Source organism: Zophobas morio, unplaced genomic scaffold (assembly GCF_036711695.1).
Source record: "Zophobas morio isolate AGI-343-1 ecotype UQ-CSIRO unplaced genomic scaffold, CSIRO_AGI_Zmor_V1 ptg000012l, whole genome shotgun sequence".
NCBI lineage: Eukaryota > Metazoa > Arthropoda > Insecta > Coleoptera > Tenebrionidae > Zophobas > Zophobas morio.
In genome coordinates this window covers 24,474,296-24,501,615 of record NW_026972117.1, presented here as the reverse complement: position 1 = coordinate 24,501,615, position 27,320 = coordinate 24,474,296, and the positions used below count along the sequence as shown (strand labels likewise).

General features: G+C 32.5%; 1 protein-coding gene across 2 annotated transcripts in view; it reads left to right on the top strand.

Moving 5' to 3' along the window:
• Window positions 1–27,320, top strand: part of LOC135128443 (DNA-binding protein D-ETS-3) — a 157,936-nt gene that overhangs the window by 114,966 nt on the left and 15,650 nt on the right. For both annotated transcript variants that reach the window (XM_064055353.1, XM_064055352.1), the window contains exons 7-8: window positions 2,453–2,500; window positions 23,020–23,209. In XM_064055353.1, the coding sequence (XP_063911423.1) occupies window positions 2,453–2,500; window positions 23,020–23,209 (238 nt within the window). The remainder of the gene's footprint in view (window positions 1–2,452; window positions 2,501–23,019; window positions 23,210–27,320) is intronic.

Here is a 27,320-nt window from a genome sequence, read left to right as displayed (position 1 = left end):
AAAAGTAAAAAACTGATAATACGTTTCTATATACAGGTGTCCGAAAAGTCGCGAAAAAACTTAAGGATATATTATCAAGTGATGTTGATAAAGTACGAAAAAAATACTAAAAACATCCTCGATGCAGATCAATTTTTACTTCTCGAGCGTAAGCTAAGGATGTATTGTAACTGAGTCCATTGGGTGACTGGATTTTCATATTTTCTTGATGTACTCTCTAGTGTACACAAAAATAGATCTCCGGGTTCCGTCTGTCTGTCTATCTGTCCGTCGTCCGTGTAGATTTTTGTTAGACAAATAATCTCCGAAACTACCTAACTGATTGTTGTCAAATTTTATGTGTATTATGAATGTCATATAGATGGTAACAAAACTTTGTCTAATCATCCCCACCAACTACGTAGGAACGAATAAGTGATTTTTAATTTATTGTGAATATCATTAACCTCCTGCTGGATGTAAACTGTGGATAAATAAGGAGTCTCCAGTATTTTTATGTCAGTATAAATATTAATTCTCGCAAAGGATACTTTTTTTGTTGAAATTATCCCTCTTAGAGAACAGCAACCCGACATGGGATTAAATAGGTCCTAACTGCTACGTCGGGTTTGAATTAATGTCCTATAATTTAAGCATGTGTAATTAATTTAGTGCCTTGTTAAATTCAAATTTACATAATCCAGAAAAGCATCAATAAACACGTATAGTGGCAACAAAAGTGTCGTCAAACAGACAAGCCTGAGTAAAGCTTTAGTAAGTTTTTAAGGCAGGAATCATTGATATTCGACACGGTTTCTGGTTCAACCTTAAATAACTGCAATGTAATGCAATATGTTTGACGTCTTGGCTTTTGTGCTCTTTCCCACCCCATATGACGGCGCTCCCTCGTTCTGGGGGTTCGATAGCTGTCATGGTGTGGCGCCTCTGCACCACTCGTGCGGATCATTCCCACTTCATCAACAATATCTCTGTGTGTAATCTAACGCCTACGTTTCCATCCGAGCAGATTTTATCACATCGTTGCGTTGAAAAATAAAATATTCCCCCATTTATAAAATTAACGGCAGAAGAAGAGAACAAAGTAGCAAATTGCTGTGTCAAAAAAGGATCGATGGAGCAATTAACGCTGGTGTTCTGAAACAATTAGGTCGTTTTATCACTGTGGCTTTTGACTTTTTACAAAAAATTAAGGTCAGATGAAAAAACTAACTTCTTAGGGGGTAAATATTTTATATTGTTTCGTTTTAATCTGACATTTGAATCAGTTTGGTTTAAAATATGTGGTGATAGGCTAGTATCTGACACAAACGGCCGAGTGGAAAGCATGACATGTTTCAGAAATTTGAAATTAAAAGTTGAGAAATAAGAGTAGTTTGGAATTATCTGGCAGTATCAGCAGTTCAAGGTTTAATTCTTACATGCGAGGATTGTATCCATCATGCAAGCAATAAATCTTGGAAAAAAATTGCCAAAAGATATTAGTGTAATAGGTATAATAGTTATTACACTTTTTCACATTTTAGATTCGCCTATTTTGCGTGAAATTATTTATGGTGGCAATTTTTCAAACAAAGTAATATTATATTGAGACAAAAATAAAAAACATTATCCTCTTCCTGAACACGAATTTTCTGTCGTAACCTGAGTTATATTGCATTCATTTAAAGCGCTTGATTTGTATTTCTCAGAAGGCAATTTTCTCGTTTATACACACGCAATGCAATCTCTCTACCGAAACTTTTATAATTTTTAAGGCATTACAGGAAAATTCTAGTAATTTTCATGAGTTAGATTTATAGGTAGACGTTAGAGTGTGAAAATGTGCTTACCAGCTTACAATAAAAAATTCTGTTTTAAGAGAATCGTGCTCTAAAAAAAATACGTAGAAATTTCAGACATCCCAAACAAATTTTACCATTTGATTGTGCAACTGATTGATGGTGATTTTTAGAGATATGTTTTTAATTAAAACAATCATATAGGTTCAAAAAATTCTAAATGGCTTGCAAAATTTTAAAGAACTGTAACAGAAGTAAAAAATTGGTCTGAACGGTTTGGATAGTAAGTAAAATTAACTTAGCAAATTTTTAAGGTGATCTTATCAAAATTTGTAAAATTTTGTTGTATATTTTGATTTTTTTACAAAAACCTACTCAGACAGGATTAAAAATTGGTTATATATATTGATAAAAACCTACATTTTAATTACCGATTTACGAAATTCATGCTACATTTAAAACGTTGACAAGCTTCCAGAACAACAATCAGGCCAGTATTTTTGGAAGTTACGTGTCTAATAAAATGGTAAACATACAGATAGCGATGAAACATTGCGAAACGCTAAATTCGTTGACACGATAATGAAGAACTAAAATATTCATGATTTCACTGTGCTTAAATTGACATGATTTTTATATATAACTTTTAACTAAACGAGGTTTTTATTTTTCAGATCCATATCAAATGTTTGGACCCACGAGCAGTCGTTTAGCGAGCTCAGGTGAGTAATTATTCAAATAAAAAAATTGTTAAATTGAGATTCCATATTTTAATTTATTCACAAAAATAATGTTTTTAATGCTTTCTCGATTCATTAATTACAAACAGTAGCAGCAATTTCTAACTGAAATTCTTAGAAATAATAATAATAATATTCTTAAATGCCGTGTTAAAACTAAAAAGTCATCAACAATATGTAGTAATTGTAATTCGAATTTCTAGTGTTATCTGCTTATAAAAGGTGGCTTATTTTTTTAATAAAATATATAACACTGATATAGCAAAGCTGTTATATTATTATCAATTACGTAAGGCATAGCTAGAATTTTTTTCCAAACACTGTCGCTAATAGGTTTTCTTAGCTTTCGGAAAATTCTTTCATAATACTTAATTTTATTAGATATTCACATAATTCTTTTAAATTTATAGAGGTGATCAAAAAATTACGCACTAACTCTGTGACACGTTAGGGACTGCTTATTGCACAAAGAAAAAAATAATGTACTACTTAGTGTTGGGTACATGAAATCTATCGGACTTTAATTATTGAAAATAATTTTGGAAGTATGATGTATTTTATTCTTCATTTCTTCATTTTATAAATATCACAATAACCTTAAAAAAATGGACTAATGTTATTTAGACAGAATTTCCCTCATCCCTTAAATAAAACCAAATAATACAGTTTTTCCGAAAAATTATAAAATTTGGTTTTACAAAATTTTATTTATTTTAAGATAACCTCTAAAATAAAAAAAAAATGTCAAAAGTTATGTCGTCCCTGAAGCACATTGTTACAAATCCCGCTTCTTTAAAAAATTAAAAAAATAGATTTTTCGAATTTTTATTTATGATAATCCCTATACATTAAAATAAATATAGATAAATAATATAAGATAAATATAAGAAATAAACCGTAGGTATAAGAAGGGAAATGACATCCTATAAATTTGTTTTGAAACCTTATAATTTTTACTTCCCGAGCGTAAGCTAAGGAAGTATAGTAAGCGAGTCTATCGGCCGAATTGCCACTTTAATATTTTCTTGACGTGTCTAGACCTAGAGTACGGAAAAAGTGATCTCCCGTTTCTTTCTATCCGTCTGTTTGACTGTTTGTCTCTCTCTCTGTATGTCTTCTATCTGGTGTCTGAATCCATTTTTATTAGACAAGTAATTTCCGAACCTACTGTACCGATTGTCGTCACATTTTGTATGTACGAGTACATTAGAAATATAATGTAGACGGTTAAACACTACTAAAATTTGGATAATCATCCCCACCACCAATGGGATAACGTCATATCCAAAATTTATAATACATAGTCGAATACTTCATTTGTGAAAAAGTTGTCTAAAAATTCTGAAAAGATTCAAGGTTATAGATCTTGACGTCCTGATTCCTCAAATATAGCGTGTTTAGCGTCACGGAGCAATATTTTCAAATAATTCGGAGTGAAATTTAAATTTTTTGAAATTTTTAAAAATTGCTATATTTCAATTTCTGGAAAAATGTTGCGAGTTATCGAGAAAATGAGGTCGGAAGTGACTTCTGTGGCCCAAAATCTACGAGATAATGTGTTTAGTTAAACTTCGAAAATTGTCGAAATTTGCATAAGGAAAAATTTCATTTTTGAAAAAATCATCTAAGAATTCTCAAAAAATTCAGAGTTGTAGATCCTTCACGTGCTGATTCCACAAATACTGCGTGTTTACGGTTACGGACTAATATTTTTGTTCGAATGTATCTGTCCAATGTTGCTTAAGAACACTTTATTTTTGTTTAATAAAATTAAGGTTTATTTCTTGAAGTTTGTTTTTAGCAATGAATGAGATTATTATTCAATTCCCGTTCAGATTTTTGGGAAATTCGCTGATCCGAACAAATCGATAATACGAACGTCTCTTTTCCCCAATTGATTCGGATTGTCGAGGTTGTACTGTAAAAAGTTTTTTTAAATTTAATAAAATAAGATACGCCTGCACTTGTGGTGTGTGAATCCGTGTCGAATTTTCACCCTAGACATCCAGAATTTTTGGAAAAAATTCCAAACTGAATAACAATATTTTGCAATATAACTTTGAAACTGCAAACCCGATTGCTCTGAAATCTCGGAAATATTTTAAGGTTATCGTAATCATGGTAAATCGTTAAGCCAAATTTATTCGTTTATCCTTGCCCAAAAAATTGAAGACGTCATCTGAAAATTTTCCCCAATAAATCCTATCCAAAATGTGCAAAATATGATGAGTCTATACTTGTGATTTATCATTGCATTGAAAGTTTTTAAATTTCTAATACAGGGTGACTCATAAAAATTAACGAATGAGTCAATTTATTTTATTGATTAATTGGGGAACGGCTCACTCCGTTTTCCCGAAAACTTGAGAATACAATACTGTTACGAGCTTTTCGAAAAAGCTTGATTTGTTTTATAGTATTTCAGGGGCAAGGGAAGTTCTGTCGAAATAACTTTGGACCAATTTTATAAAATTTGTCTTTGATCGTTGTATTTTCAGCTTCAACTTTCAAATTGAGGGTAATAAAAATCACATCTAAGACAATTCTTCTAAAATCCATAACTGTCTTTGATCATGTTTTAGTTATTTAATAAAATCAATTATTACCGATTTTTCTTATAAATTTATACTTATTATATTTGAAATCATATTAAAACGTTCATATTTTTTTGACCTTTCATGATCCTTAAAGTACTAAAAAAGTCGTCTCTCGTTTCCCTCTGTGTCAATTTTTATTAGATCGATAATCTCGGAAACCACTTGCCAAGATAAGACTGATTTTGGCAGATGACCCACTCTACAAAGAAAACAAAGGGTTGGTGGGCGGGGCTAGTACCTTTTCTTAGAAGGGTAGGTCAGTTGCCAAAATGAGTCTTATTTTGGCAAATACTAGCCTAACCTACCCGCCTTTTATTTTCTTAGAGGCTAGGTTAATTGGCAAGTACTAGCAAATTTCGACCCATTTTCAACGATTTTCGAAATTTAACTAAATACTTTTTCTTGTAGATTTCGGGACGCAGAAGTCACTTCCGGCCTCATTTCTTCTACAACTTTAACCTTTTTTCCAAAATTAAATAATTAATTCAGTGCATTGAAAAATCAGTTTTTAAAATTTCAAAAAATTCAATACAACACCTATAGAAAGAAGATCTTGCGTCATTTTTGCAAGTAGGTGCATGTTTTCAACTTCAGTTCGGATTGCAGAGTTTTTGTTCGGATTAAAGAGATATCGACTTCAACTAGCCACTCTTCGGATTACTGGATGTTCGGATAATGTGGGTTCGGATTATAGAGATTATGCTGTATTTAATTAGAAAAATCCCAGAAAAACCAAACAGATGTTCAGATGTTCTTAGACTTTATTTTTTTATAATGAAACCTGAACATGCTCGCTGCACTCGCATATATAAACGTTGTTTTTTTTTTTAAGTTTAGCCCGACCATCATCAATATTTAAAAAAATATCCTAGCGAAATTGTTTGGGTTCAATTAGGCTTTGTTGAAATAATAAATCTGTTATTGTCTTAATTAGTGAAGCTATTTGGGTTGTTATAGTACTCCTATTAAATAATTATTTAATAGGAGTACTATATATATTATATTATTTATTTATTATAATAAATAAATCTCTAGATTTTTGAGAATATACCCTTGGAATACGAATACAGAGAGCACGTTCAGATCTCTCCAGCTCCAGTTATCGCTATTGTTTTTTTTTTATTTACTTTTTGTGCAGACGATAATTACATTTTAATTGTAACCGGGTCCGTCAGCCAACTCTAGAGGGTATGTTATTTGGCAAAATCAGTCTTGACTTGGAAAGTACTAGCCCAGCCCACCCACCCTTTATTTTCTTAATCTGGCAAAATCAGTCTAATCTTGGAAAGTACTAGCTTTTTTAAGATATGACTGATTTTGACACTTTTGATATATTTCAACCATTTTCGAGAATTAGCTAAACATTTTCTTGTAGAGTTACACATCCAGATCTCATTTTCGGCTTCATTTCTTCGAAAATTTATTCCAAATTCATCAATTAAAATAAAGTAGACCAAAAGCTATAAGGTTATATGATCATCATAAAAGTAGTTGACTGCAAATAAATACCTCCTTTGTGTGGTTCGCAGTAAGCTTACCGGTTGGCAATAAATCGTGTTCTAAACATTTCTTGCTCACATTTAACAGGGTCAGCTTTCAAAGCGACTGGTTATTTCGGAACCCTTTGCGGCTGCAGGTAGTATCCGATTAACGGAGTGGTGGATTTCGATATTTAGTGAGAACCTGAACGAAACGACAACAGCCGGTCGAGCTGCAGTGGACAGGTTATTTACTACCCCAAAACCTTTTCTATTGTAAACAACTTAACTTCGACACAATGGGATAATTTTATGATGGCCATATAACCTTATAGCTTCTGGATTACTATATATCAATTTTTATAGTTCCAGTAGCAAATAGTATAGCTAACAAAAAATTTACGATTAGCGCTTTTTTTTTAATTTTTTCACAGACTAGATTAGTTTCCACTCCCACTCCATGGAAGGACATAATTAGCCCCGCCCACCCATCCTGCCTTCATTTCAGTGATTAATTTTCTCCGCTCTGAATATAATGAATGATCTTATAGTGAGCAGAAATAAAATTAGTCTTTAAATGACAAGACTGGGGGTGTTGTAAAAATTTGTGTGTATATTAGGAATATCATATAGATAATAAAACGCTAACCAAAATTTGACTAATCATTCCCACGAAGAATTCGGTGACAAGAGTTCAAAAGATCCTATTTTAAAATGTTTTACAATAATATGTTGAATGATTAAGTAATCTTAATTGTTTCAAATGGAAAAAATCGCTAGAAATATAAGCATAACCTAGCCCTCTATCAATGCATACATATGGTTAAATTTGGAATGATTGATAATTCTTTTGGAGGGGCGATTTATCCTATGAAGCAGGTGAGGAGGCAAAATCTCAGCAATTAATTTGCGCTGTATTGTATTATTATTATTTCTATCATTTATGACAGATACATTTTGCCAGTGAAATGTTTTTTCCTAATATTTTAAAAGTAAATGAGAAAAATTCGGTCTAGGACAATTCGGCGCGGCTGACTTGGCGCGGCCAACTTGGCGCGGCCGACTTGGCGCGAGACATTTTGGCGCAGGGACACTTTGGCGCAGGGACTCTTTGGCGCAAGCCATCTTGGCGCGGGCCATCTTGGCGCAAATGAACTTGCACCAAGAAAAATAGATATAAATATGCAAAAATTGTACCCGTTGTTAGCATAACCCAATTTTTATAGTCTCCAACGCGGGGAGGGGTAATGTCGACTTTTTAATGGACACACGGGCGCTTCGCGCCCTGCACCCCATTATAAACATACTCCTAAACGTGGAACTTCTTGCTCGGTGGATCATTTAGTTATTGGAATTTGTGCGAATGAAAATGTGTATTTGGTTACCTACACGTAGCATAAATAACAGGGTGCCAACCAAAGTACGAACAATAAATATATTTTATAATATATACCGACGTACTCGCGCCAAGATGGCTCGCGCCAAGATGGCTTGCGCCATAATGTCCCTGCGCCAAGTTGGCTTTGCGCCAAAATGGCTCGCGCCAAGTCGGCCGCGCCAAGTTGGCCGCGCCAAGTCGGCCGCGCCAAATTGTCCCATTCCGAGAAAAATTATTGTTCATGTGAAATGGTTCAGTCGTGAATAAAGCATTATTATTAACCATTAATATTATTATTATTATTTTTCGATTTCCCAATTCCTCGATTTTTCGTTATCTCTATTTTTCAATTTTCCAAATTTTTAAATCTTTGATTTTCCAGTAACGAGGGAAGTTCTGTCGAAATAACCGTCGACCAATTTTTTTGTTTGTCTACGATATCCCATTATGTTTTTTAATCACACGGTATGTTTTTTTAGATATACTTGTAGAGCTTGTTTGAATTCATTAATAATCACCCATACGCCGCCACTGTCTAGCATTCCAATACATTATTATTATTATTAAAGGATTTTCTCAATTCTGTTATTAAATTTTTAAAGACTCAAGTAGAAAATAGTTGATTCTAATGATGCAATTTGATGGAGATAAAATAATAAATATATTATACAATAATAAACAAAAATATGTTCAAGTTTATCATTAACATGCAACGTTAAAAATATAACGTCATGTTTAAATATCATCTGAACAAGCTATATTTTGACAAACTTATTAAGTGGATTCAATCCAAATTCATTAACAATGTCTAGAACACGCATGCATGTTACTATATACATACATACATAAACAACACACAGTATAAAATTACGTTAACTCTAGTCTTTAGCAAGTGCTTGTGCGAAGGTCACTTCATAAACGCAACGTATCATTTCTGTGCAAAAGCACTTAAAGCACCATGTATTTAACTTTACGATCAGATTTGCGTTTACGGGGAATGTATGTGCAGCGACCTTTAAAACATTTTCCAACAAAGCGACATACCCATGTAAATAACATGCATTCGTGTAGTAATCTGGCTTTGCTATAACAATTTGTGTTTTAATGATGGCGGAATGAAGCTATAAACGAATTTCAAAGAAACGGAAAACCATTTCATCGGTTAAAAACGCCAAATGGAGATTAAAAGAACTTGTCATAATGACCGATCAAAAAATCTCATTAACTTCCACCGATTTTATAATAAAATACGAAACGTAATAATCGCATGTTGAACCAAAATCAAATCAAACAAATGTCGGAGGGTAATTACTGTACACCGGCAAATCAAGGCGGCCACGTGTAGGCGCAGGTTATACGGGGAAGTCGCGACACGCGGGGTGCCGCACCCCATGTGAAACAAAAGGTAAATGGGTTCAGAAGGGTATCATTAAACGTGCATTAAGCGACATTTAGAACGTTTTTTCTAACTGTAAATCTGGCGAACACACCCACTTTTGAACGGGGTGTCGCTTGCCTTAATTTTGTTTGAACTGGTAACTAGTCGTAAATTATTTTTTGTAATTTTTTATTCTGATTGCCAGATCCAGGCTTGCAGCTATTATGGACGTCATTAGCTTTGCGTTCCGATTCGGAGGAAATCGCTAATGAAAATTAAGATTTTTCGGAGCGATACGACGCCCGAAAAGATTATAATAAGCTGATAAAAGAACAGCGATTACGTGGGAAAATTATTTTGATACAACGACCGATTTTAAAAAACGTTGAACCAAGTAATGAGCAATAGTATCGTTTGCAAGGTAACTGTTAATTAAGGTGATGATGGTATTTATTAAATAAATTGCAACACATATACGAGGGTTGTTTGATTCGGTTTCTGCCTAAACAGGGCCTAGTTTCTAACTGAAAAGAAACATTTATAATAATAGTAGTAATAATTTATTGCCTAAGAGTACTAATGCACCAGTACAGAGCGAATATAGTATTTTATTGCATTTGTATTTTTTGACAAAATGACGATTAATGATGATGATTGGGTTAAATAAAGTAAATATCCATATACTGTCAATTATATGTTCAGACTCAGTTCAAACCGGTGTCGGTGTCGGTGTCGGTGTCGAATTCCACATCCTATTCCGCCGCGCGTCGTATACGTTTTTATATATTACGAAAAGAAAGGAGTTAAAAGTCCAATAAAACTCCAAAAACTTACAATTTGAAGTAATACAAGAAATGGGTAGAAAAAAAAACAGCCCAATCACTGTTATAGCATACATTACCTGACGGTACCTGACCTATGTTAAAATGCCTTGATATGAGTTGTAATAAAGAGTGAAGACACGCTTGTCAGACGTGATTGGACATAACATTCATAGAAAAAAAGGCAAATATAGCGTTTCTTGTCTAACATTGCGAAAACCTATTGTCAAATATTCTGTTTCAGCTGTCAACGTTAGTGAGTGGCTGTACCAAAAATCCAAAGGTAAAAACAAAACAATTAAAATCATTTATTTATTATTTTATAACATCAAAAATATTAAATTAATTAACAACTCGTAACTGCTGTTAACTAACCCATAAAATTAATATTACTATCTCGTATACCCAAGCTTTTATTTTCTTTAGAAATTAGAATTTCCTTTAGTTTCCAACTCTTTCCCCTTAACAGATCCGAAAGATCACGACTTTTTTCTAATAATATTTTTCTAAAGTAACAAATAACTAGGAAATAGAAGTTTCAGGAAAAACTAAACTGTTCGGTTTAAACTTCTTCAATTAAGTACATTTTGTATGATTTCTCTTTTTTTTTTTGAAGTAAAATATAGAAGTATAGAAAGCACGTTTTTTATTCATTTCAGATGTTGTTGTAAGGACAAAATCAGTGTCGTATCATTGAATTAAAGAACCCTGCAGCATGTTCGCGTTTTTCAAACCTGACTTTAAATGTTTACTGTTCATTAACTAAAGTTAAGGATTTTTCTAAATTATACCTGTGTCAATTTGCGACTATGACATCGTATCTAAGTGTAACTAACATGAGTAATATTAATATGGCTATCACTTTAATAAAAACTTCAACAGGAGGTGAGTTCGGGTAGCTATCCGAAATAAAATATTACAATGCCGTTGGAGCAGGATTACTGCTATCATTTCTTGGAAATTCTAGATCGTTAGGATCTATACTTTACATTCCACCGTCCATAAATTTTCGAAATATACGTCTAGTACCGACCAAAGAATTTTTAAGCAAAAACGATTCTTATCCATTAAATTTTGATTAAATTTTCGAATTCGTGATAGAAGCGACTGGAACAAATGATATCCAAACAGTAGTAGCTGATTAATACCGACGATTTAAGGGGTGGTTACTATATTCTACGATATACATATACAGCCCATCTTTTTTAAAAGTAGCCATAGGGTCTTATGTTAAATTTTAGACCCCATGTTACCTTTTGTTAGACTGATTTTTGCGGTGGAAACAGTCTTAAAGAATTGTGTTGTTTAAAAAGTTTACGTATTTATATATACGTTTATATATGTTAACTTTGGTTAGGGTGAAAACCCAGAGATGATTTTTGCAGTGGAAACAGTCTTAAGAATTATTTTGTTTAAAAAGTTTACGTATATCGTGGAAGGTTTTGGCTTATCAATTTCATTTATTATTTTTGGCAGCCTAATTTTAATTTAGATTACGCGTTACGGATACATTTAAATAAAAAATAAAAATAAAATTTAAACATGGAAAAAATGAACATTGGAGAAGTGTTTGATATACCTTTGCCCATTACTGCAAGAGCTAAAATGTAACGTCTAATTTACTTCCGAAGAAATCGAAAAATGTGTATAAAATTTGGTATTTCACCTAAATTGTTCTTACTGTATTCCCTAGGGAATACCACTTTATTACCTAAAACAGGGGAATAAAGTACCATTTTATTCCCAGTTGGGAGGAATAGTATATTATATACCAAGAGACTAAAGACTAGTCTTGTGGTGTATATACTATTTTTTGCCCTCTCGGAACTACAGATACTAAATTTTAAATTGGAAATTACCCTATCATCAATCGCGATAGTAAGCCTTGTCGCGTAACCAAGGCTTTAGGTGTAAATAAGACGAGCCATTTTGAATTTTTCGATGTGTTTATATTACCACTTTAAGTTAAAAAATGTTTGGTTGTTGAAAGCACTTTTTATCCCTAGGGTCAAAAAGAGCCACTTTAGTTCCAATTTACAGGGACTAAAATATCAATTTTAGCAAAAAGGTATTTTATGATTAAACTAATATTATGCTGTCAAAAATGACAACTTAAAATGATAAGTCAAAATAATTTTTATTTTTTAAAGCACAAATTAACGATTTACTGCAAAAAGTAGTATAGTGGAAATGAAAGTAGAAACCTAAAGCTATTTTCACCGCCTAAATCATCTCTGGGTTTTCACCCTAGCAAAAGTTAACATGGGATCTAAGATTTAACATAGGATTCCCTATGGCTACTTTTAAAAAACATGCACTGTTTACTTTAATTTAAAGCATAATCTTTAATAAAGTCAACAAAATATGACCCAAATTACAACCAGTAAAAATTTCAACTCTACATCTTTACTGAAACATAAGTTAACATGGGGTACAATAAAATTTAACATAGAAATTCCTATGGCCACTTTTAAAAAAGATGCACTGTATAAATAATATGTAAATCCCAAGATGCAAGTTAAATGTCGTAAAAATCAAAGAAGAATAAAAAAAGCTAACCCAACTACAAGAATCAAATACTGATGTTCCTGATGATTGATTTAATTGATACAATTTTTTTTTAATCTGGATGACGTCATAAATAGGTATAGATCAAATCCAAACCCCTCTATCCTTGATCCTATAATATCTTCCCATGATTCCTGAGGTACCCTATCGGGAAAACTAACCAGTGACTATTACCAGACTTCGGCATTGCGGAAGTGATGCTCATTGCCGTCCGATCGCCAGTGCTATTGCAGTCGTGGCCTACAACTTCGGGAATTCTTAATAACAATTACTAATTTTTCTCGGTTTTCCTCAGTTATACGAGTTCTCCTAGATGTTAAAATGTTTTAAAAATTAAAAATAACTGTTCAACATCATAATTTTCGTGATGGTATTGATTAGATAAACCCTGATTTGCATCAAACGCCACTGAGGTTGAGACGTGGTTGAGACTGCACAGTCGGCCAACCAAATTTATCGCCTGACGTCGCGCCGTCGTTTTTAATATTTGTCTGGTTGAGTGCCCATCACTTCGGCTGTGCCTAACTCTGACTATTACCCATGTGTAGACTTGTAATTATTTTTTATACACTTCTTGAACAAAGAAGACTGTATCATTGAAGACTACAATTACAGATTATGAAACAATATGCCATTGTCTCATGAAGGTTAACTAGAAAATTTTGCATTGTGGTAATTCGGTTTCTGAGAACTGGGATATTTTTAAAGACCTGTTACTGTTACCTACACGCTAATGTATAACAATATACGAGAGCAGTCTGTTTTAAAAGATAATAAAAAAAAACTTGGATAGACGATAGCATTTTAAAACTTATTAGAAAAAATTGGTCTAAAGAGTTTAGACAGTACTTCCCTCGCTGTCGGAAACGTGACGACTGCATGCCTATTATGTTTTTTTTTCGCAGTGGATTTCAAAGAATTCGGTTTTGTAGTTCCTGAGTAAATCAATAAAATAAATTTACGCATTCATTAATTTTTTTGAGTCACCCTGTATATGCAAATCCAAAAAAAAATCAATGGAGTGATAAATCACAAGTACAGACTCATCATATTTTGTACATTTTAGATATGATTTATTCGGCAAACTTTCGAGCTGACGTCATCAAGTTTTTGGAGGGGATAAGCAAATATATTTTGACTAAACATTTATTATGCTCTTTATGACCTTAAAACATCTGCAAGATTTCAGAGCATTCGGATTAAATCAATAAAATATATTTACGCATTCATTAATTTTTTTGAGTCACCCTGTATATGCAAATCCAAAAAATATGAATGGAGTGATAAATTACAAGTATAGACTCATCATATTTTGTACATTTTAGATATGATTTATTCCACAAACTTTTGAGCTGACGTCATCAAGTTTTTGGAGGGGATAAGCAAATATTTTTTGACTAAAGATTTATGATGCTCTTTATAGCCTTAAAACATCTGCAACATTTCAAAGCATTCTGGTTAGCAGATTAAAAATTAAATTTCAAAATGTTGTTTTATAATTTTGATTTTTTTTCCAAAAATCTGGACGTTTCGGGTGAAAAGTCGATTCGGAGATGTAAACTACATGTGTAGGACTATGTTATTTTATACAATTGAAAACCCATTTACTATGTAGAATTTTGAAGTGACGTCATCGCATTAGTGGTGGGGATGATTAGACAAATTTTGGTTAGCGTTTTACCATCTACATGATATTCTTAATATAAGTACAAAATTTCACAACAATCGGTCGAGTACTTTCGGAGATTATCTGTCTAATAAAAATCCGGGACGGCAGACGGACAGACGGACAGACGGACAGACGGACAGACGGACAGACGGACAGACGGACAGACAGACAGACGGAAATGGGAGACCTATTTCTTCGTCTTCTAGGGGTCATGAAAGATCGAGAAAACGTAAAAGTAGAGAGTCGGCCGACGGACTCGATTACAATACTTCCTTTGCTTACGCTCGGGAAGTAAAAAAGGGCATTTTGGCGTGTTTTCAGAAAAATCGGCTACGATACAGAAAGTCACAGAATATTCTCAAATCTACTCTCGACTATTATTCGTAAAGTTAAAACCGCTTATGTACAAAGCTTCTGTACATCTATATTCAAACTAAACTATCTTGTCCAACTGGAACTTTACAAATAAGGGATAGATCTGGAAATTCTCTGAAAGCATTATCAAAGTAGCAAACATTTTTGGGAATACTTTCTGTGGAGCTTTTACAAAAGAGCCAGTTTCTATTATGCCTAACATTTTAGGAAAACCCAGTTTAAATACCATTGATTCTATGGATTTCCCAAGTAGCATAATTTGCGAAAAATTAAAAAAGGTAGAAGTGTCTAAATCCCCCGGTCCTGATTTCATTAAACCTAATCTTTTAGAAACTTGTGCTAACGCGCTTAGTGGTTCTATTAGTTTTTTAATGCCTTCAGAATGGACCACAACCACTGTCCTGTATCTAAATTTCCTTCGAGATGTATCCTTGAATGTCGCTTATTGCATAAACTCCGGCATCTGCGCTTAAGAGGAAATCTCTTAAAATGGATTGATGCATTTCTTTCAAATAGAACGCTTAGAGTCAAAGTAATTGAGTATTTTGAGGTTATTTTGACCCTGCTCCGCAGGAATCAGTCTTAGCCCTGTTGCTTTTCGAGCATTGAAACAGAACAATGGTTTTATGAACAAAAATTCAAAATATTCACAACAACATCGTAAGAAACCAATTAAAGTAATAATTTTACCATAATTCTAAATAATTTCATGCACCACACTACTATTCAAAACACTTATGTGGGAATTATTGGCCTAATTTTATATAATTTTAACAGATAACTATCATCCCTACAAACACAGGTGTCTCACGCAGATGTCATTTCGCAATAACCCACGATGATCCAATTGTAACAAATTAGTCTAAAATTTTAGATAGAACTTCCATCGCCCCTGAGGTATAGTCGAACAACACCTTCCTCGAAAAACTGCATTAAATTTAATTTGTGAATTCTGTTTTTTATAACAATCCCTGTAAGTTAAAATAAAGATATATATGGACTATTAAAGTACAGGTGAAGAAACATGATGTGCGTAAGTGAGTTTTTCAACAACAAAATTTTGGGAAACTCATAATATTTTATATATGTAGTTGATTCAGGATTTAATGGCAAGATTTTGAAATGAAATCATCAAATTTTTGAGAGAACGGGTACATTTTGATTAACGTTTACAAGATTTCAGAGCATTTGGTTATGCAGTTTCAAAGTAAAAAGTCGAGACAGATACATGAACCACAATTGTAGGAATTTGTTATTTTATAAAATTTAAATAACGTTTGCTATGCAACATTTTAAGGTGACGTGATCGCATTACTGGCGGGGATGATTATAAAAGTTTGGTTATCGTTACTACTATCTACATGCTATTCCTAAAATACAGATAAAATTTAACAACAGGGTCCAATCGTTTCGGATATTATCGGGCTAATAAAAATCGCCACAGACAGACAGACAGACAGATAGACGGAAGAAACTAAAGACCTAAGTTTTCGAACTCTAGAGTTCATGAAACGTCGAGAAAACATGAAAACAGCAGAAAGTAAAAATTCAGTTTTTTTTTTCTTATAAAATTCAGTTCTCTGTACAGATTGAATTTTTTGTTTCACATAAATGGCATTGATGCAGCCCAGACTAAAGCAAAAATAATCGTCGTTACCCTCCTTGGTTTAATCAAGTCATTATTATTAGTCATCTTAGTAAGAAGGAAAAAATATCGCACTTTATTTAGAACACATCGTGTACAGGCCAAATCCTTGATTGGTAGTGCTTATAATTAATTTTTCATATACGTTTAACAGAGAAAAACAATTTTGAAGTTTTGTCCGTAACTAAAATGGAACAATAGAATTTCTGGCATTATGCAGCATGAAAATGAAAATCTGCCTATAAGCATATAGTCAATAGTCAAGGCATTTAGCGATTACTTTAAGAGGGCCTTTGTTGAATAACTTCTTACAACAAATGATTATTTTGATAACGATCTTGTCATTAATTTTAGATTAATAACATCTATTTCAAAAAAGAAATCCTGGACGGACTCCAACCTCTAAAAAATTCTTTCAGCCTAGGAATGGAAATTTCACTGTACAAACTAGGGAAGAAATTGGTCGTATGTGCTATTTATATCAGTAACATTAATTTGTAATTTTTTTAAGTTTTTGAGGTCATACTTTACACGCGAGTATTGATTCATGAAGAAAAGGTCCACAGTGACTAATATAACATGTTTCTTCTGAAATTTTGAAGAACAATCAACCACCAGAAGTCATTTATGCTTTTAAAAAGCTTTTGGCAAGTTCGCGTTGGAATCATATCTTATAGGAGTTGAACAAGTGTTACTTAACTTCTTCTTTCGAATATGTGGCTGACATAGTCAACAAGTATTAGAAGCATACCTGTCATATATTAAAACTGCTAAGATTTTAGGAATATTTAAGCTTAAAGCTCTCTGTATTTTGCTTTAGATCGATCTAGATTAGAATAGTGCTCTGTTGTCTCGAATATTTTGTACAATAACACCTTACTTAAAAAAAATATCTTTTTAATTATAGAAATATAAATTTTATTAGTGTTAAAAAATGTAACCACGTTTAAACTTGAAAAATATAACGTCGACATTTGCTGTGAAAATTTTGTGATGTCTCTGACTAGATATTTTTGGCTATAATGTAGAAAATATAACTTAATATGTCTAAATACCTTCCTTAATCTGGATTCTAATCACCAAGTTGCATATTTGCATTTCCCTTAGCCGGTACTGTGCTCATAACATGTACTGTTGAAATCGTAACCGCCAACAAGCACTTGAACCAGATCTAGATAAAACAATTAATCGCAAACAATCTCGGATATTTAGCAATTTAAATGCATACGATTCCAGTTGTACGTATGTTAATGTTGACTCGACATGTGCCCGAGTTTCCTTCCAAGTCCAGGTGTGGTAGCGGTAGGTGGCTAAATCACCGATGCCGGCACAACATGCGTTTATTTCCTTCCGCCGTCACCGAATTTACAAGTTAAATTACATTTGAAATGCTAATATGCCAACCTGACAATGACACGATCGCTGAATTATGCGAACGCTATATTAATGTTATTATTATTGCTAACACTGACTAAATTTAATTATTATACGCCACATCTAATTGACCGTGACGACGAGCGATTCCTGTGTTGATTACGTTACATATAAATTACAGTCTTTCCGACCACATAAATAATTGCTGGGAAAGATTAAAATTATAACGCTTTCATTCCTTTGTAACGTACTATATATGTATAAGTATGTAATATGAAATATCATTATGAAATCACAGAAATGGTTGTTTTTATTTCCGTTTAATAAATAATAAAAGCAGTTTTACCCAACAATGGTTTTGGATTTTTGGATTTTTTTAGTACCAGAAGATTTGACGTTTGTAAAACAAAGTAAAGAACGTAATATCTCTGTTATTAACAGACCCATTGTCACGAAATTTTAAATATAACCTGTCCACACCTTCCGTTATACCGGGTGTCTGGAAAATGGCGGATTAACTCTCCGTTACGCTCTTAACAATCAACTGGTGAGTCTGGGAAAAATAGTAAAAAAAATCGTTCTCACATTTTGGTCGAGTTATAATGATTTTAAAATTGGTTCTTTTGCTACGTTTAACAACTAAACAGCTCATTCATTATCACAATACCTAGCAATAAAACTTTCAGTTAATATTTTTCTCGCCCATGACCATATTTAATTACCATTTCAGTTAGATTGTACAAAGATATGGCTGTGTTATTTTTGTATTAATTTGATCAAATTCCATTTGACAACAATGTTTGCCTGATATAAAGCGAAGGTGGATTTCAGTCACCATCGTTACTAAGAAACCAGAAAGTAAGCTGGACCTATTCACGCATTAGGGGTGTGCAGTGTTGCCAATTTTACTTTTATAAAATTACGTTTTTTTCGTAATGTACATCATAAAGAATTTTTTTATTATTTTTTTGGGACTCCCGAAACCCCCTTGTATAACGTACTGAAGAGTTAATCCGCCATTTTACAGACAGGCGGTATAACGCGGGAGCAGTTTTTAATAGTTTGTCCTCATCTTCTTTTTGGCATTTTTATGAAATTTTGTATTACTTATCGTTAAAAATGATTACATATGTCTACTTTTAATGGAAATTTCGTAACTCAGTTTTCACCACTGTGTTCAGCTTACAGAACTCTATACGTTACCCGAGAAACATTATGGATTTTTTTTGTATCGGAAATGAACTAAGTACATTATTAAAAAGAAACTGTTTCTAAAATACTGCCGCTCTGTTATATAGAGTAAGTTGTGGACAATTTATTTTTAAAATTTCATAGCAATAACTCTGTTAATAACAGAGAAGTTACATTTTGAAAATGTAATGAATAATGAATGCAAGTGAAAAAGGTAGGAACTCGCCAAGGGTCCCCAGTCGTCGCCCGCAAAATCGGTTCCAGTGAGAAGAATTATTTTTTTCACTAGCAGCCTGGACGCATGCAAATGTCGACTCATTTAGTGGTAGCAAATTCAACTTTTGCTACCACGGGTTCAAAAAGAAAAATTGAGGTTATGTACGCAATGTTTGATGTGATTATTTCTTAAAAAATGAACAAATGTGTGCTACAAACATTACTTGAGTATACGCATGATAGTTGGTAGACGGTAGAAGATAAAATGATTAACTCAGCGACAAGAGTATAAACGGTTTTCTTTGTGTTGAAGATTTAGATCAAGTTTGATTAAAAATCAAAACAAAATCATGTTGCGTCAAAAAATTGAACGTTTATTTTTCAGTTTATTGTCTTATGGTTTCTACTAGTGAAAAAAATAGTATATTAACCACGGTTGCAAAGCCACTTCTAGACCTCGCACTTAGAGCCCTCGACGCTGCGCGTCTCGGGTTCTAATTTGCGCTCGGTCTAGAATGCTTGGCTCTGCAACCTTGGCTAATAATATACTATTTTGTAACTATGCAACCCAAAGTACCGAGCCATCGCAGGTACCGACCCAAAAACACGAGAGATTATGGTCACTGTAGGGAGTCCGTCATATAATGCAAATCGGTAAACAACACCAGATAAGCTTATTTATTTTCAAATGAAGTAAGGTACAGGGAAATAACCATCGAAATCCATTTGTATGTATTTTGAAAGAAATTGAGTTGAAAGTTTAAAATGCTGCGGAAAATAGATTGAGAAACCAACAAAGTTCAGTCTAACACAACTTTTTATTTTCTTTATAATGTTTTAAAAATATATAAAATAAACTGTTTATATTCAAATATAACAGCAAAAAAATTGGTGGAAAGTTGTTTCGACAGAACTTCCCTCGCACCTAAAATACAATAAAACATATCCAGCATTTTCGAGTTAAATTTTTACTTTAGGTACACAATTTTGTGATGAAATCATCAACATTTTGCAAGGACACGTAAATCAATGTGGATTAGACAAAAAATAACAGTATTCCCAAAATTTCTGGGAAAATGGAGTGAGTCGTTCCTGATTTAATCAATAGAATAAATTGACTCATTCATTAATTTTTTTGAGCCACCTAGGTATATAAGCAAATCTAAAAAAATATGAATGCAATGATAAATTACAAGTAAAAACTCATCATATTTTGCACATTTTTAGTAGAATTTATTCGGCAAAATTTTGAGATGACGTTATCAATCTTTTAGTAGCATAATCCTGAACTTGTGGTTTATAGATACATTATTGAGATTTTTCGGCTTTTCGGTTTTTCGATTTTTCAACTTTTGATGTTTCAATTTTTCAATATTTTAATTTTTGATATTTTCAATTTTTCCATTCTTCAAATTTTCGATTTCTCCATTTTTTTATTTTTCGATTTCTCAATTGTAGAAATGTTTCAATGATACGATTTCGCAATTTTTCAACTTTTCGATATTTTAATTTTTCAATTTTTAAAATTCTAGATTTTTCTATTTCTCGAGTTTTCAGTTCTTCTATGCATATTTCAGTTTTTCAATTTTCGGAATTTATTAAATTTCTGATTTTCCATTTTTTTTTTAATTTTTCGATTTTCCAGTTTTTCGATGTTTCGATTTTTTAATTATACCATTGTTCAATTTCTCGATTTCTAAATTTTGGAATTTCCAATTTTTATTTATTTGATTTTTTCATGTTTGGACTATTTATTATTGTTAAAAATAAAAGTAAAAAATAACTACCAAAATTGTGATTAAAAATATGTAAAAATTAATAGAAAATAAAACATATTGCTGCTAAAACATAAAAATAACTGTACTTTCCGAAAAAAACCTATTGCATGATTACTGTTGCACTAGTATTGCTAATTTAGGACGTTGCGTTGGTATCAGACGCAATGAAAGAATTAATTGTTAGTTAAACAAAAAAATAGTTGCATGTTAAAATCGAGTGAAACATGTGAGATGTGTGTAAACAAAAGCATCTAAATAATAACTATTTCCCGCAGAATTTCTGGAGGCTTATAGAGTCGACATTGGCCTGAGCGCGCTCCGGTCTGTGGATCATACAAGTTCTCGGGCGAGGACATTAACGAGGCAATTGAAATACCTGATATGTCACAGAGCAAAAAATATTTCTCAAAAAACTTTCAAACGTTGATGTCTTTCTAATCGAACAAAACACAATTGGCGAACGCAATAATCCAGAATGGTGCGCAGAAAAATCCTTTAGACTAACCGAACATTATTTTGGTAAAATTTGCAAAATGAGAGAACAAGTAACAGGGCTAATCCTACTGTACTGTGAAAAACATTTTATATCCCTGCAAATCTAGTTCAGCATGTACTCTCCCAAAATCTTTGCATAGAAAATGAAGCAAGGGCAACTGAAGCATTTTGCAGTAACACCAAACTGACAATAAGACAATGCGGTTTGTACATTTTTAGTGGCATCGCCAGACGGCTTAATAAACAAAAACGCTATCGTAGAAATATATAAAATGTCCAATTTAAATAATGCTTAATTCAACGAGATGATAAATTTTGGGAAAATAATATGATAGAGCCCTAAAAACAAATTTATTTATATACCTTACTTCCGGAGAGAGCAGATTCTCGTTATTAAACAAGTCAACCCATTAGACAAATTGTAAAGAAAAAATTGTACAATTAAATTTTTTTATTTGCATTCGCGCCATGTGCAGTTCATATAAATCTTTTGCCCTTCTAGTATAAACACACACAGGAATAAATAGTAATATTGGAATAGGTTTACTGGAGATACCACGTAAAAAACGTGCCTATAATACTCTACCTCATAGGTGGTGTGGAAAAGAGTATGAAAAAATTAAATTTAAATAAATATTTTTGTTCAGGTAAATAAGTGGTTAGTGAAGTGATGAGAATCTAAATCTTGTCAGTTTTGTGTATCGATTAATATATAAAATGACAGATTAATAAAAAATATTCGAATAATTTTTTGAAAAAAAATATTTTAGTAGAATGTATAAAATTATAAAAATTTGCATACTTTTAAATCAAATTATATCAGCAATGAAAGAAGTCGACTTGTAAAAGAGTTTCAACAATGTTGGTCAGCTAAGAGTATTTATGAGTTTTATGACCTAAAGTACCTGAACTGATTACCTGAAAGGGTCGGTCGGCAAGGCTCCCTGCTGTGTAAAACTCAACCATTTATTGAAAGGGATCTTTGTAAATAGGGTTGCCTAGTTTCACTTTATTTTCATTATTTAGTATTTTTTTAAAAAGCAAATATTTTGATAAATATAAATTTTAAACAAAAATGACCGGGTCTTCCCCATAGAGCTCAATATTGTCTTTGCCCTGATATAAAAGTTGAAGCGAAAAATGCTCTCTCCTCGTCTAAAAATGTAATTTTCTTCGAAGGATGAACGATTAATTAAACACTAAACAATCACTTATTTTAAAAAATATTGTGTCTTCCCCAGAGATTTAGACATAATCTATCAATTGAAATGTCGATCTTTTTTTCAAAGTTGAAATTACGCCCGTAAAATGAAATTCTATTTAGCTCATTTTTCGGTCTACTACTGGGCACCCTTAAGATAACCCACGACTTTAGGCATATGAAACGATCAGACGTATTATTAGAAAAATTCTAGATGTCAAAACAACATTAATTGCTCTGAGAATTTTTCCCACACAAACTACACACGGTTCTAAAAAATCTTATACTTTATACTACTTGCTCCAAAATGAAATGCTGAATTTTTTTGTTTTTTCAGGTTCCGGACAAATTCAGTTATGGCAGTTCCTTTTAGAATTATTAAGTGATTCTTCAAATGCTGCCTGTATAACATGGGAAGGAACGAATGGTGAATTCAAACTCACAGATCCTGACGAAGTAGCACGTCGATGGGGTGAAAGGAAATCAAAACCTAATATGAATTACGACAAATTGTCTAGGGCTTTAAGGTAATGTGAACAGTCAATAATATCGTTAACAGTTTCCATAATATAACAGTTCTATAACATTAAGGTGCTAATTAGTAATTATGATTTTAAAATTCGTAACATAACTAATCTTAAGTCGATTATTTCAACATAAAATACCCTTGTTTAATAAATACCCTACATCTCGGATTATTGCCTCTTCAATCCCGAATAACAAGACAATCAAGAGAACAATGAAACACCCTAAAACTGAATTTTTATTATAATAAATTGAATCGATTCGCATATTTTACGCTGTACAATTTACGCAATATCTGCATCAAAAATAAAAAACTATTTGATTTAAGAGTTACAGTTTGTCTGCAACTTTTTATTTTTAGTTTCATATCAACATTACTATTTCAACCAAACCTATAAAATGAAATGAAATATTGCGGCAGCGACCAGACTAGTCGACCTGGTCGACCCGCTCCGATTTACTGGCGCAATCTTCGACATTTGACCGAATAAAAACTTCTATTTCAGATCAATTCGGGAGCAAATGGCATTTGTTATATTACAGTCGTCCTGCGAAATCCTTCGGTTTAATCCTCAGCGCAGCGGCTGTTATTCGGCGTGGGTGTTCGGGAGGCAGGAGGTCGTTAGTTTGGCGGGCCAGGAATCTCGACCGGGGTGCACTAATCCTATTGCTGTGTTCATTTGTAGCAATTAGCGGCTGATATTGGCTAATGCATTTATCGGCCAATTTTTTCGCAATTTCTCGCACGGAATTGTTGCCATAATCGAGAACTATTTTTAGTGGAACAAAACGTGACGGAAAATCGAATGAGAGCAACATACAAGCCGTATATTGTGTAACTTAATTACATACGATATTAATCCAAACATGAAAGGATTCCTGACAATATTTTTTTATGTTAGGTGTATTGCGTATTTTTTATTTTTTAGTTCTGACGTGTAGGTACTTGACAACATTTGTGCTCACCATGAGGTTAAAAAAGTACAGTTTGGTTGTTGCTATATTTTAATGGTTTTGGACGAAAGGACTAATAAAGGAAAACCAATACCTCTCCATAGACCGATAAAAGTGATTATAAATTAAACTTAAATGCACTGACACTCTCAGATGATCATACTGTATAATAGATTTGACACTTGTTGAGATCAAGCCATATAATGTGCTGTTTGTTACACATGCGAAAATTTTAAAATTACCTTCTAACCCGACTCAGCTCTGCCAGAATATCACCCTGCAAACATTATTTATTCTGTTGCACGTATCTTTTCTTATTTCGTTTATTTTCCGGGAGGTCATAACTCTATTGAAATATAGATTTCTTCTGATGACAAAAATAAATAAAATATTTTTCAAATTGTTCAAATTAAAGAAATAGCAGACCCAGTACTAAATTCCAGTATGAATAGACGGACCTCAAATTCTATACTAATATATTACATAATATTTTGTTTTTTCACTAGCAGCCATGAAGCATGCAAATGTCGACTCATTTAGAGGTAGCAAATTCAACTTTTGCGACCGCGGGTTCAAAAAGAAGATTGTGGTTATGTACGCAATACTTGATGTGATTATTTCTTAAAAAATGAATAAATGTGTGCAACTAACGTTACTTGAGCATACGCATGGTAGTTGGCAGACGGTAGAAGATAAAATGATTAATTCAGCGACAATTGTAAACGGTTTTCTTTGTGTTGAAGATTTAGATTAAGTTTGATTAGAAATCAAAACAAAATCATGTTCCGTCAAAAAATTGAACGTTTATTTTTTCAATTTATTGTCTTATGGTTTCTACTAGTGAAAAAAATAATATATTAACCACGGTTGCAAAGCCACTTCTAGACCTCGCGCTTAAGAGCCCTCGACGCTACGCGTCTCGGGTTCTAATTTGCACTCGGTTTAGAATGCTTGGTTTTGCAACCTTGGCTAATAATATACTATTTTTCTTGACTGCTCCTAAAATGGCGATTTTACGAACTCATTTGACTCCCTAAAATGAATCTTTTTCGGACTCAATCCACCGAATGAGTGTTTCATATTCCTTTTCAAAAATTTGTCGAGGCTGCACTGGAAGTAAATTTAACACAATTTTCTTCACATTTTCTGCAAAAACGTATTTTGTTTTGTTTGCATTAAACATTTTGGTCATCATGGACACTAAAATCCGAAACTCACCATTTTCCAAAAAATACCGAGTGACCATTAATGATTGTGATATATTTGTCAGGTTAGCAACATGTTTAAAATTTTATGAAATGAAATTTAGGGCACTCATCACGTTTGTAAGGCGCGTTAGGCACGCGCCTGTCAAAGTTGACATGTAGCATTGCTGCCATAATTCAGAATTGCCAACACAAAAATTTGCGTCAGTCATTAATAGCCACCCGCCATTTGCTATCATCACATTAATCATATACAGTAAGGGATTTGAATGTGTTTTTGGGAGCTTTAACTAAACAATGTTTGCAATACGTAGCTAAAAAGTTTTTTAGGACTTGTCTGTTATTCCGAATTCGACTACGCCTTGTCCATAAACAGCAACGATTAGTCCGCAAAAAAATATTTAGAAAAAATGGCATTAATTAATTAATTTCTGTTTAATAAGTATCATTTAAAATGTTAAAATTTCAACGCAATGAGTAAAACGTATTTTTTAATTTATTTGTATTATATTTTGTATTATTTCTAAAAAGTACTAATAGGAAATCAAACAATTTTTGTATGTGGTTCTGCACATACTGTGTTCACCCTTACTATCGTGCGTAAGTATCCTAAAGAAGTGGAATGAAACCCATTTCTTGAAAAATGTTTTATTACTCGTACTTCATTTAGCGTTTTTAATCATTCAAGAGGTTCGGTATATGTAATTAAAAGCCATTATCTTCTGATATATTCAAATTTCTTAGAACAAAAGGACTCTTAAATACTGGGTTCTCTGACTAACAGTTTCTAAAATGATTACACCTTTTGTTTTAAAATAGGTCTTATAAAAATTCACTGTTCCACTATTCTTGAATTAAATTTTGCAACAAAAAGTTTTAGTTATTGTGTTTTAGTAGATATACCAAATATTCAGTAATATTATAAATATCAAAATGTATTCATTTACAAGAGCTCTAAGTTGTCAGTTGAAGTAATTATTGTCAAATGAGTGGGTTTTCTGCAAAAACGGTAATTTTATTCTATTACCAAACATGAGCCAAGGAAGCACTGCATGCTACTTTATGTTTTCTTGAGGCTTTATAACCTCTAAAGTATGAAAAAGTAGGTCTGCCGTTTTCGTTTGTCTACCCGTGTGTTTGTGTCGATTTTTTAAAAATAATCTCCGACAATATCCTATCCAATCGATTGTTGTCAAATTTTGTATGTGTGTTAGGAATATCGTGTAGAATGTAAAACGCTAACCAACATAATAAATGTTATTTAAATTTTATAAAATAACTTATTCTTCCACTGGTGTTTTATGTCCGTATTAATGTTTACTTCACACATGTAGATTTTTAGAAAAAAAATCAAAATTGTATAACAACATTTTACCATTTAACTTTGAAACTGCAAAACCGAATCCTCTGAAAAGCACCCCAAAATGATTGAGGCAAAAAAAAAATTATAAAATTTATTTTATTTATCAAATGAGGAACGACTCATCTCAATTTCCAGTTGCTTTGGAAAAAAGTACTTCAATTACACCGCATCTATCCAAATTGCCTTTGCTAAAATATTGATAATGCTATCACAAAATTTTGTAGAGAAAAGATTCACTTGAAACCTACGCTCCTTTGTTTTAGAAAACTAAATATGCTATATGTATTTCAAGAGCGAGGGAAGTTCTAAGTCTAAATAACCTTGGACCAATTTTTTCCACTTACTTTAGAGAATAAATGAATCGTGATTTTGTTTTGTCTTTATGATATACAAATACAGTGTTTCTATAAATCATAATAGGGTCGCAGTAGATCATGTAAACGTGCCGCCTCTCAGATTTGAACTGTACTAAATTCTCAAGGACGCAAAACAAAGACCACACGGCTATCACTGGTTGCCTAAATACTTCATGTCTTTTTAAGAAATAAAACTAATTCGTTACAATAAAAAGAAACAAATTTATTGCGGTTA